Source organism: Ostrea edulis, chromosome 5 (genome assembly GCF_947568905.1).
Source record: "Ostrea edulis chromosome 5, xbOstEdul1.1, whole genome shotgun sequence".
Lineage (NCBI taxonomy): Eukaryota > Metazoa > Mollusca > Bivalvia > Ostreida > Ostreidae > Ostrea > Ostrea edulis.
The window spans coordinates 87002530-87015394 of NC_079168.1; the positions used below are offsets into that span (position 1 = coordinate 87002530).

The window sequence follows — 12865 nt, forward strand, 5'->3', positions numbered from 1 at the left end:
TCATTAAAATAAGATTTTTAGGGATTTGTTTACAAGTGATCAAACAATTTTATCTTAAAATTCCTCACAATAAATTGATTAAGCTCAGTTAAATGTTTGTGTAAGTTAACAACGAGTTTTACAATCTTGTAATTTCAGCATTGTCAGGTGAAAACCTCTCCTTCATTGGTTAGGTTTAGAAAATCGTTTCCTATGGTGGCAGCAGAAAAAAAGTAATAAAATTTCAACTTTTTAAAAATACATTTGTTTTATTCGGTTTTTTTTTTCTTCTTCTACAAAATACTGTCAAAATCGGTGGAAGAGGTGGGGGAATCAGAAAATGACAAAACCGGGAAAAGGGGATGACACCCACAGCCCATGCTTAATATTCTTCTTCATAAATCATAATGAGTTTGAAATACATATGTACTAGCATTTGTATGAAGTATATGAAACGTTGGATTCTGACCATGACTTCCCGTTCTCTCTGTAATCTTTGCTTCCCTTGTTCACAAGCCTTTAGATTCTACAAAATACTGACCTCCTCTTAATATCATTATATACTTTGTTTCCACGAACTCCCGATTACGAAGTGAACGCTTTACCACTGAGCTACCGCAACCAGTTTGCATTTTTTCACGATGGAGATTTGATGATGACGATGATGGTGGTGATGATGAGTGAATTGATTAATTGCATTTTGTTTAACGTCCCGCTCGTGAATTTTTCACACGTATGGAGACGTCACCATCGCCGGTGGAGGACTGCAAAATTTAGTCGTATGCTCGTCGCTTACGGCCTCTGAACATGCAGGGAGGAGTCTTTATCGTTCCACACCTACTGTAACACGGGACTTCGGTTTGTGCGGTTCATCCGAAGGAATCAATAATAGTTGCCTATTACGACAAGGAAGGGGTACTGAGGACCCATGTGCACTGTTATGCTATACCAAATGAATCCCAGATGAAGATTTGCTCAATAAAAACAACCCGACACGATATAATTGCCATCAAAAGAAATAAGAATACACTAGATACTATCACATATACTTTCACTACACAATCACAATAATTCATTCAGCAGTAAAAGGTAAGGCGGGGAGGTGGGTATTTCGAAAACTAAGAACATTATTGCTGAGCATGCAGTATTGAATATGTCCTCACACGGACATGCGCCCTTTGTTATATGGCAAGGCCAACCTCTATCATTTATCAATAACTCCTCGATAACACTGGGCTAGTTGTTATCACACATACATGTACATCACATTAAAATATTAGGAAAACAATGTACAACACTGGTAAAATATATACAATGAGGCTTTTAGAAACGGCGTTTGTTCTCGGTGTGATCCTCGGCTGCTTTTTAAATCCTGTGGTTACCAATGAGAACAACACCTGTTCTATGGAGATGTTTGGTAATGATTTCAGTGCCTATATGGCTTGTGTCACCGAATTTGCCCATCAATGCAACTGGTTCCCTTCTCCTATAGCTGGTCTTTTTAGCTATCAGGTAAGTACATGTATTTTGCTACATTTAACGGTCGCGATGGCTTAACGGTTCGAGAATTCACTTCTTGACCGGTAAGTCGGAGCTCTGCTCGTGTCATGGTCCGTCAAACCAAAGACGAAAGTGGGTAGTTTTGCCCCTTCGTCAAACGCTCGACATTTAGCCGTAAAAGTCGCAGGTATTTTAGATGAGGCCTTAAAAACGAAGGGTCCGTATCGCGACAGGCGTTAGCATGATAAAGAACCCTCACTGCTACCGCCCTGAGCGAAAGGTATATATGTGGGTTTAAATTTGAATTGTGACACTTCATCTATAGCTGGTGAAACTCTCAATAGTAATATTGATACCAATCAATTAGTATGCCTTTCCTCGCTGTATTGATGAATATCTACATTACCTGTTCTTTTTATGTCTTGCGAAGATGCTTTCAGTTTTAGACTGAAGTACCAAAACTTTTGGAAAATTGATGCTACTTGAGACCGTAGCAGTGAGGGTTCTGTGTCACGTCAGTACCTCACATCACCAGGGATTTCTGTTTTTTAAGGTCATATACAACAAACCCGTGGCTTTCAATTCCAATGTCAGATGTTCGACAAAGGAACTGACGTCACTATCTGCGTTAAACTATAGGGTCATGATGCGGTCGAGATATCGAGAATCGAACCGTAAACCATCCACATGTGAAGCGAACGCCCAAAGAGGTTACTCCGACCTGTTTAAGGTGTTGCTAAAACGCGGGACGAAACGGAAATTTAAGAAATAGAATGAATAAATGTCGCAAAGATAACACCAAAAATAGAACAAATATGGTTCATTTTGATTAAAATTAAAAAACAAAATTTTAGGAATTTGTTTACAAGAGGTAAACCAATTTAATCTTAAAATACTGTACCATAAATTGATCAGACTAAGTAAAATGTTGGTATAAAAGTTTGCAAAGCGTTTTACAAGAATTTTGTGATTTCCGCATTGGCAGATGTTTTAGTGAGCAGCGACACCTATAAGGGTAGACAATGGAAAGAACAAACAGGATTCACACCCCTCCCCTATCAGGAAAACGTCTTTAATGCGCAAGTATTTTCATATGATACAATGTATATGCCGCACTTATACACTGTTCATGGGCGTTATGATACATATAGTTATTTTACTAGGGTCATATACTTTATCTTAGTATGAATCACTGATTCTGCTTCAGGTACTTGTACGAACTTTCACTGTACATAAATCGATCACTAACTAGGCATATATGTATATTATACCAAGTGTAGAACTAAAAATAATCAAATTCAATTATCTCAGTTAAGAATATCTAGTTTGATTAAAAAGGTTAAAGGGGAAAATTGAGAGAAAATTATTTTATCTTTTTCGATGTCGTTTTCGGTGGAAGGAGTTGGGAAGGCTCATGGAAGTGATTCTTAAGGTGGCAACCAGAAAAAAGTAACAACATTTGTAGGGTTAGATTGTACAGTTATTTAAGTCTTTTTCAGTATGTTTACTTTTTTATTATGAAACAACATACTGTCAAAATCAGTGGAAGAAGGGGGGGGGGGGCACAACCGCTTGCTTAATATTTGTAATGCTTTTAAAATGTATATACATCAGTATAACTTACCATATGAAGGAGATATGTGTTAAACGGTGGGTTTTGAGCATGACTTCCCATTCTGTCTGTAATTTCTTCTTCCCTTGATCATATGTCTTTTGATTTTTAGCAACACTCACCAGTTTAACCCTTTTTACTAGTCTCAACTCTAAAAATGTAACATATAGGAATCTCTCTTCTCTTGAAGATTTGGAACGGATATGACGGGTTCTGGCAGAATGGCGCAGTACTGGAACCAATTGCTAACTTTATGAAGTATGCTGAACACAAAAGATATATGACAGTGGTAAAAGGTTCCCAGAGAGATTTGTACTCCTTAATGGAAGCCTATGGTCCGTATCCATCTTTTGATGACATGGGATGGTACGGTATCAGCTATGCTAGGATATATGAACTATTCGGACTCGAGGAATTTCTTCAGTCGGCGAAAGACATCCTAAATTGGAGCTGGAAAACGGGATGGGACTCCTCCGGCACGTGCAAAGGAGGAATGTGGTTTGACAACAACTTCAATGCCAAACAAACCATTACAGACGTCCAGATCTATCACTTGGCGGCAAAACTCTACCGATTAACTAATGATACAACATTCAAGAGTAAATATGAATTGATTGAAAACTACATATTCGCGAATAATTTGATCAACAGTTCTACCAATCTTCTAAGTGATGGAATTGATTTATCATCTTGCCATCCTTCAGAAGTTGTAGGCTTTACCTACGAAACAGGAGTTATGATTGGTGCTCTTTCAGAAATGTATAAGATCACCCAGAATGAATCATACCTTATTTTAGCAGACAAAATGGCCACTGCAGCAATTCAATATAACAGTAATTCTAGCGGAATATTCACAGAAAAGAATTGTGATCCAAATTGCAATGATGATGCCAAAATGTTCAAAGGAATTTTTACTCGAAATCTCCGATATTTCATGGATACAGTGAAGGACACATCTGTCCGTGACAGATACCAGAAATGGATGGATTTTCAAGTTCAAGCTATTGTAAAATACAACATGTGTAACGAGGACCCCATCTCAAAATGTAATATCACATTTCAAGATGGTCCTCCATATTATAAGATATCAGGTCCTGTATTTTCCCCTGACTGGAATGGTCCATTCATCAATGGGGCACCAATGCAGCAAACGTCTGCTTTGGATTTGTTTGTTGCTAGTATTCTCCCAGGCACCAAGTGTTCTGGTATTTTCTGTAACTATGATCCATATTTTCCACCACCTCAACCTTTGACCTGCGGATCACACCCATGTCCTTCCGATGAAGAATGTTGTGAATATAGTCCCTACACTTCCTACACGTGTTGCGCAAAGTCGCAGAAATGCAGTGACAAGGGAATTTGTGTGTAAAAAACTGAAACAATTTGGAATATAGATGATGTATGACAATAATGTGTATGATGCAGGTCCCGAGTCGGATTACATATTCTTAATGTATGTTATATTTTGTTACTGTAAACGTTTACGGAGATATTAACTCTTTAAACTCTACAAAATTGTTTATTTAGATGGATAAAGTGCACATTGACAACAGTTTTAAAGATTTTATTGATGCCGTATATGACAAAAAAAGCTACATTCTAATTCCTACTGTCCCCCGAGTCAGGATTTTGGTATTTGAATTCAAAATATAAAAACAATTTTACCAAAATGCGAGTCCTATTGATTGTAATCAAACGTTGATTCGGTGTAATATTATGTAGTGTAAAATGTTGATAACAACGTTTATTTATCCTGTTCACAATTTTTCAACACATAAATACACATGTATGGAAACATTATCGTTCTAATTTAATATGTTCATTTTTTTATCTTTTGAAAGGGAAACAGTTTTGCTGAATGTAAATTATCCATGTAATTGGACCTCTTCGTGCCATTGATACGCTGGAATCTCAAAACAAAAAACAAAAACAACCAAAACAAAAAAAAAACCAAAAAACAAACAAACAAAAAAAAAAAAAAACACACAACGCTTTAATACAAAAATGCTACATTAAGCTGTGTTAGGAATTAACTATAGTTTACTACAACTAAATCTAGTTTCAACAATTTTACGTTAGTATATTATATATCAAGGTTTGAAGTACAGATAACTTTGTTATCAAAGTGTTTTGACAATGATGGGCACTGATAATTCAAACTCCCAACACCTGTTATTTAAATGAGCCTATCTAGTACATGTATTTGGCGAATTCACTACATTTGCCTTGCTTCTGACCCTGTCTGGGATCGATGTATGCTATGTACGTGAACTTCAAATTGATGACATTCTTTATAAGTGAACTCTTCAGAAAAGATCACTACAGACACCACGTCAAAGTGACAGGAAAACCACGTCCACGTGACAGGAGAAACCACGTCCACGTGACAGGAGAAACCACGTCAACGTGACAGGAAAAAACACTCCACGTGACAAGAGAAACCACGTCAAAGTGACAGGAGGAACCACGTCAACGTGACAGGAGAAACCACGTCAACGTGATAGGAGAAACCACGTCCACATGACAGGAGAAACCACGTCAACGTGACAGGAGAAACCACGTCAACGTGACAGGAGAAACCACGTCCACATGACAGGAAAAACCAAGTCCACGTGACAAGAGAAACCACGTCAACGTGACAGGAGAAACCACATCAACGTGATAGGAGCTGGTTACGATTTTTACACAAGAAATCCATTCAATGTTTAACAGTAATAACTGAAAGGTGAAGATAACGAACAGTGATCAATCTCATACATGTAACTCCTATAAGCAATACAAAATAGAGAGTTGGGTAAACACGGACCCCTGAATATACCAGAGGTGGGATCAGGTGCCCACGAGGAGTAGGCATTCCCTGTCGACCGGTCACACTCGCCGTGAGCCCTATATCTTGATCACGTAAACGGAGTTATCCGTAGTCAAAATCAGTGTGCCAAGATCGGCCTAATAATCGGCATGAAACACGTCAGATGGCATTTCACCCAATGATAGGTTGTATTGGCAAACTAGATTGTTATAACTGATACCTTTAATTTAAAAAATTCATAACCATATCAAACATTTACTTTTTTTCTATTTGCTAACCTGGAACAGTGACAATGTCGTGAGCACATTAAACATAACCAGCATTGGTATGTTGTTAACCAATAGGAACAATATATAGGCTTAAAGACTGATCTTCCATTGAATACCCGTAATAAGCAAGATATATCACTTTAGTTACAAAGAAATCCAGTTTTCAAACTGTTTACACATTTTCAAAAGACATTAAGGAATAAGATGAGTAAAGAAGCGAATATAACGTACAGTTATCACATAAATTCTATAAAGAATCTTGATCGGGTAAACGGAGTAATCCGTAGTCAGTATCAGAATGCAAAGAACGACCTATCAATTGGTATGAAACACGTCAGACAGCATTCAACCTACTGATAGATTGTATTCTCAAATTAAATCACAAACCATAGATTTTGCGAAATGCCGACTTTAAACGAGAAACACCTGTGAGATTAACGTATTTGTCAGTAGCCCGGATGTAATATGATTTAAATTATACCATTGGATAATCTGTAATGAGCTCTTTTTTTATGAAATAACTGCTAACTTTCCACTTGCAACTCATTGCAAGAAGGGATATAGCAACGGAATTGTTCGTGTGAGGTGATACATGTGTGTAAAACTGAGCTTATATACACTTTACAGAACATAGGTTTTCTTGACCGATTTGATACTTGTCACAGGTAGCTTTGTTAACAAGAGTGGAAGGACCCTATTAATGTTTGGGTCAAAAGGTCAAAGTTTAAGGTTACTACGAGGCTTCATAAAACTTTTTTAAAAAAATTGTGTACACTGTACTCGCTAAATTGTTTGCTCGATTGATTTGATGCTTCATAAGTAGCTTTGTTATCAAGAGAAGTAGACGCCTTTTGATTTTGGGATCCAAAGATCAAGGTCACTATGGGTTTTCATAGTTCAAGGTCACTATAGGTTTTCATTCATATGTAGATCAAGGTCACTATGGGTTTTCATAGAAAAAGCTTGTAGATCCTCATTGTGATGTGATATGGCTCGCTTTGCGGAACTTTCGTTAACTATATTTGCAAACTATTAAGTTTAAGTTTTTAAAATTTTATTTAGAATAATTTTCCCACATCGCTATTTCATCACTGTTCAATAATTAGCTCAATACAACCTCCGTAGTGTATGTAAATTACATGCAAAATTACATGACAATATCAATATTCACCGCATCTTCACAAGTCAAGGGTTATTGTAGTGGCGTAGCTAGGTTTGAAATATTTGTAAGCTGCCGCCCCCCAGAAGCTGAGGACATTTTTCGTTATATGTGATAAAAATTTAACGAAAATATTTGTAAGCACGTGCATACAGTGCTACAGTGTAGTTGATTCGTTATCGCGCACTAATCCTTGACATCAAAGTTGGGCTCATTAGACCATTACGCAATCCACATAGATAAAAAATCCAATGAAATCACTGCATCTTGTTATGATGTACATGGATACAAATGACGCGATCGCATGCTGCTGTATTGATAAACACGCGTAATTGTAATATTTACACCAATAATTACATTTATTGATAATAGATAAAGTTTGGAAACCGTTTTGCTTAAGACAATATTGCTTAAAACGATTCAAATAGCCATAACTGTAAGTATTAATACACGTGTTTTTATTTGAATCTCTCGCTTCGCGTTGTTATAAATAGAACTGCATTCTCATTGGTTTCCACTCTTTTGTGGAACCAATAAGAACGAGCCCAACTTTTATATAGCGACTTATGTCAAGGGTTGGTGCTAGGTAACGAATTAATAACCCTTGACTTGTGAAGATGTATTCCCGGCAATGGTGACGTTTCCGTATGAGTGAAGTATTATCAAGTGAAACGTTAAACAATATACAACCAATCAACTAAATATTGGTTTCATTGTAATCTCAATAATATACTTTGCATAAAACGTTCATAATTTTCTCTTCAGCTTCATATTATAACTTGAGCTGCTGTATAAAACCTGTAGTTGAGAGAGAGGGAGAAAAAGAGAGGGAGAGTTGCGCCTGTTCTGTTAAGACACTCATGCCTATATAGCTTGTGGTGCTTATTTCAATCTAACTGGATCTCCTCTCTGATATATTGCTATGAGGTACATGTACATGCAAGTATACCGATATCTTGCACAATACAAGCAAGGAGTCATTCCATGGATGTTCCTACCGAATATTTCAAATGAAACTTGCGTAATGATTCTCGGTTTCACAGGAAACGCAATTTACTATAAACTTTAAGATAATCATTATCAAGGAAATGTAAACGAACTTGAACGGCTATACCAGGTTACGACAGAATGGAACTCGCTGCCAATTTTATAGAAGTATATGACAGAGGTAAAATGTTCCCAATGAGATGTATATTCTTTACTGGAAGTCTAATGCTCTACATCTCCAACTGAGTGAAAAATCCTCAAGAGGGAAGTTAAACAATATAAAATCAATCAATCATATTCATCACTGTAGGGCATACGATGGTAGAAGTTTTGTTTGTTTTCATACTTAAATATGAACGGAAAAAAAACAACAACAAAAAAACCAACAACAACAAACAAACCAGATCACTGCAGATGTCAAAACGTAACGCATAGCAACTTAGCATTGATAATCGACTATAAATACAACTTTCAGGAGTAAATTAAAAAAGATTCAACATAATACAATGTGTATCTTCAATTGAAATGAAAATTCGATGAGGATTTACCAACCATGATATGTCCATCAGCGTCGGGTATGGACAACCATATGCCCGCCCAAGTTCAAACATATTAGTCTAGTATGCATATGTATATTATCAAGTTTGTGTTTAGGATTTGCTTATATATGTTAATCATTTATACATGATTGTATATCGCTCTAGATCTATTGTGTCATTGCTTTCATCAAATTATATATAAATCATGAAGTTATCAGTTATTGACATGGTATAAAGGTCAAGTGTATGTATGGATATCTATTTACTCTGATGAAAAAGTGTAGATAACGAACAGTGATCAATCTCATAAATATCATATAGAATACTACATAATTGAGAATAGAGCAAAAACGGGCCCCTGGAACCATCAGAGGTGGAATCAGGTGCCTACGAGAGGTAAGCATCACTTGTTAACAGGTCACACTCACCGTGATCAGGTAAACGGAGCAATCCGTAGTCAAAATCAGTATGTAAAGAACGACATCATGGGTATGAAACAAATCAGACAGATCTAATGGAATGTTGTGTTAGCAAATTAGATCGTTATAACGACCACAGTGATTTTCGAAATGCTAACTACAGATTAAACTGTTGAAAGTCCTTCAACATCAACTTATTTGTCAGTAGCCTGGTTCGATTTAAAATTTAATCATACACAGAACATGTTCTACGGTATCAAATCAGTTTTAAGGCATAAACGCCATTTGCAGATGATACTAACTAGCATTTTTATTGGTTATTAAGACATCAAATGAAACCTGTCAGAATTGACCGGCTTTATCTCTGTGATGTTCTAAGGTGTAATTTCTTTTCAATAGGCGCATTATGCGATTTAAATTTTGATATTTGTTTGATCCTCTACAATGTAAAACTTATACGGTACCAATTTTGATGCACCAGATGCACATTTCGACAAATAATGTCTCTTCAGTGATGTTCAACCGAAATGTTTGAAATCTGAAATAACTATGAAATTTTAGAGCTAAATATAGCCAAAAACAGCGTGCCAAAAAAGTGGAGTCAAATTCGTCCAAGGATAAGAGCTATGCATGAGGGAGATACACTCTGTAATCCTTAATTTTGAAATGAATTTCTAAATTTTATAACAACAATTAAATATACATCCGTATTTTCAAGTTAGTAACGAAGTACTTAGCTACTGGGCTGTAGAGACCCTCATGGACTAACAGTCCACCAGTAGAGGCCTCGACCCAGCGGTCATAATGTAAAACTTATACGGTACCAATTTTGATGCACCAGATGCGCATTTCGACAAATAATGTCTCTTCAGTGATGCTCAACCGAAATGTTTGAAATCTGAAATAACCATGAAATTTTAGAGCTAAATATCAGAAAAAATTACCTACTAGTATTTAAAAGTGTGATCCAGCACGGTACCACTTTCTATATGCATGTAATTATGGCATAAGTGGACTCATCAGTAAATATTTCACATTGCTGCATTGTATGTTTTCACGAAAAATGTCACACATCTACTAACCTCTGACTGTTATCATAAAACATTGTCCAGGCCAGGTGCTCATATGTGAACATATGGTGCATTGTAATTGATAACTGGGACTGATATGATGTTTAGTGATAGATGTACAGACAAGTATCGTGAAAGATGGTTCTTTGTATACGTTTATACATGTATAGTGTCGTCCTCACCGTTATCTCAAGCCGCGTCATGAAACCTGCATTGAGCGAAGACAATAAAACCTGTTCTATGAAGATGCTTGGAAATGACTTTAGTGCTTACATGGCTTGTGTCACGGAGTTTGCTCATCAATCCAACTGGTTCCCATCCCCTATAGCTGGTCTGTTTAGTTACCAAGTATGTACTATTAATAACTCATACTCACACCAAAATAAAGTGCTGAAGAACTTTGTCTTTTAGGATAATTGTTTAGTACATTGCATTTGAAAAGTTGTCAAGGAACGTTAATAATGATTTTACAGTATCATATATTTGCTAATTTGTAATTAATAACACTGTTAATGATAAACCCAACCTAATTAAAATGAAGCAGCGTCCAGAGAGATTTTTAATGTTGTAGACGTGGAACGGATATACCGGGTTTTGGCAGAATGGGGCCGTACTGGAGCCCATCGCCAATTTCATGAAGTATGCTGAACACAAGAGATACATGACAGTGGTAAAAGGTTCCCAGAGAAATTTGTACTCCGTAATGGAAGCCTATGGTCCGTATCCATCTTTTGATGACATGGGATGGTACGGTCTCAGCTATGCTAGGATATATGAACTATTCGGACTCGAGGAGTTTCTTCAGTCGGCGAAAGACATCCTAAATTGGAGCTGGAAAACGGGATGGGACTCCTCCGGTACGTGCAAAGGAGGAATGTGGTTTGACAACAACTTCAATGCCAAACAAACCATTACAGACGTCCAGATCTATCACTTGGCGGCAAAACTCTACCGATTAACTAATGATACAACCTTCAAGAGTAAATATGAATTGATTGAAAACTATATATTCGCGAATAATTTGATCAACAGTTTTACCAATCTTCTAAGTGATGGAATTGATTTATCATCTTGCCATCCTTCAGACGTTGTAGGCTTTACCTACGAAACAGGAGTTATGATTGGTGCTCTTTCAGAAATGTATAAGGTCACCCAGAATGAATCATACCTTATTTTAGCAGACAAAATGGCCACTGCAGCAATTGAATATAACAGTAATTCTAGCGGAATATTAATAGAAAAGAATTGTGATCCAAATTGCAATGATGATGCTAAAATGTTCAAAGGAATTTTTGTTCGAAATCTCCGATATTTCATGGATACAGTGAAGGACACATCTGTCCGTGACAGATACCAGAAATGGATGGATTTTCAAGTTCAAGCTATTGTAAAATACAACATGTGTAACGAGGACCCCATCTCAAAATGTAATATCACATTTCATGATGGTCCTCCATATTACAAGATAGCAGGTCCTGTATTTTCCCCTGACTGGAATGGTCCATTCACCAATGGGGCACCAATGCAGCAAACGTCTGCTTTGGATTTGTTTGTTGCAAGTATTCTTCCAGGCACCAAGTGTTCTGGTGTTTTTTGTAACTATGATCCATATTTTCCACCACCTCAACCTTTGACCTGCGGATCACACCCATTTCCTTCCGATGAAGAATGTTGTGAATATAGTCCCTTCCATTCCTATACTTGTTGTGAAAAATCGCAAAAAATGCAATAATCAAGGAATTTGCGAAAAGAAAATCTTACCAATGGTAGAAAAAGGAGTTTGGTCAAAAATTTATTTGTACATCGTTGGCCATTTTCTTTCGCCTTTAACCGAATATTTCTTTTGGTAATAAGAAGAATTCCTCTTGAAGAAATATTTAATTAAAGCACAGAAAATTTCAGTATATATGGATACCCACTACCCACTATTATATATAAATTCTGTATACATGTATAACTTCGGTGAATCTATGACTGTATATTAAAAAGTGTTTTTAACTCTCTGACTGTGAAATAACTAGATTCAACCCGTGTAAGCACGAATAGCGGGGAAATTATAGACAAAAGTGTCAATGGTTCAATTCAATATCAGTCTTAATTTAGTACGAAGAGATTGACTAGCAATTCCTCGGGCGTATTTGAGGATCTATTATCCATATTATCTGAACATATATATATATGTAACACGGAAGACTCCAACTTTCTATATCCACTGCGTACCGAGATTTGTGAGCAGCATATCGTAGAGGTAATAATTGATTGCCACCATATACAGTAAAGCGCCAATTTCATGCGTGTGGCTGATAATTTGTTAACTTGCACCACAATGTAATACGACAAACAAGTAATATAGCTAACTGATTATCACTTTTTTACGTTATTTTACTTACTATTAATAGTATCCTTGATAATGGTGATATTAGAGATCATACCATTACAGTCATATGAAAGGTGAAGATAACGAACAGTGATCGATCTCATAACTCTTATAAAGGTGAAGATAACGAGCAGTGATCAATCTC

The 12865-nt window shown here is 36.5% G+C and overlaps 3 protein-coding genes across 4 annotated transcripts in view; 2 read left to right on the plus strand and 1 right to left on the minus strand.

Moving 5' to 3' along the window:
- The window catches only part of LOC125651787 (ADAMTS-like protein 1), a 30846-nt gene that overhangs the window by 16625 nt on the left and 1356 nt on the right, over positions 1 to 12865 (minus strand). The gene's annotated exons all lie outside the window — the stretch shown is intronic.
- LOC125651789 (uncharacterized) lies at positions 1253 to 4641 on the plus strand. The gene is made up of 2 exons (XM_048880551.2): positions 1253 to 1491; positions 3282 to 4641. Exons 1-2 carry the CDS (start codon positions 1267 to 1269, stop codon positions 4458 to 4460), a joined length of 1404 nt encoding a protein of 467 aa, XP_048736508.2. The 5' UTR covers positions 1253 to 1266; the 3' UTR covers positions 4461 to 4641.
- On the plus strand, positions 10430 to 12339 carry LOC125651788 (uncharacterized). Of its 2 annotated transcripts, none has more exons than XM_048880549.2 (2): positions 10430 to 10691; positions 10915 to 12339. In XM_048880549.2, exons 1-2 carry the CDS (start codon positions 10482 to 10484, stop codon positions 12073 to 12075), a joined length of 1371 nt encoding a protein of 456 aa, XP_048736506.2. In that variant the 5' UTR covers positions 10430 to 10481; the 3' UTR covers positions 12076 to 12339. The 2 variants fall into 2 exon arrangements, with proteins under 2 accessions (XP_048736506.2, XP_048736507.2); XM_048880550.2 differs by having other exon boundaries at positions 10436 to 10674.

Excerpts from the sequence above, each read along its gene's own strand:
- LOC125651789 (XM_048880551.2), top strand. The coding sequence starts at position 1,267 with ATGTACAACACTGGTAAAATATATACAATGAGGCTTTTAGAAACGGCG. Across the intron at positions 1,492-3,281 it reads CTGGTCTTTTTAGCTATCAG|ATTTGGAACGGATATGACGG; the intron begins GTAAGTACATGT and ends CTTCTCTTGAAG.
- LOC125651788 (XM_048880549.2), top strand. The coding sequence starts at position 10,482 with ATGGTTCTTTGTATACGTTTATACATGTATAGTGTCGTCCTCACCGTT. Across the intron at positions 10,692-10,914 it reads CTGGTCTGTTTAGTTACCAA|ACGTGGAACGGATATACCGG; the intron begins GTATGTACTATT and ends TTAATGTTGTAG.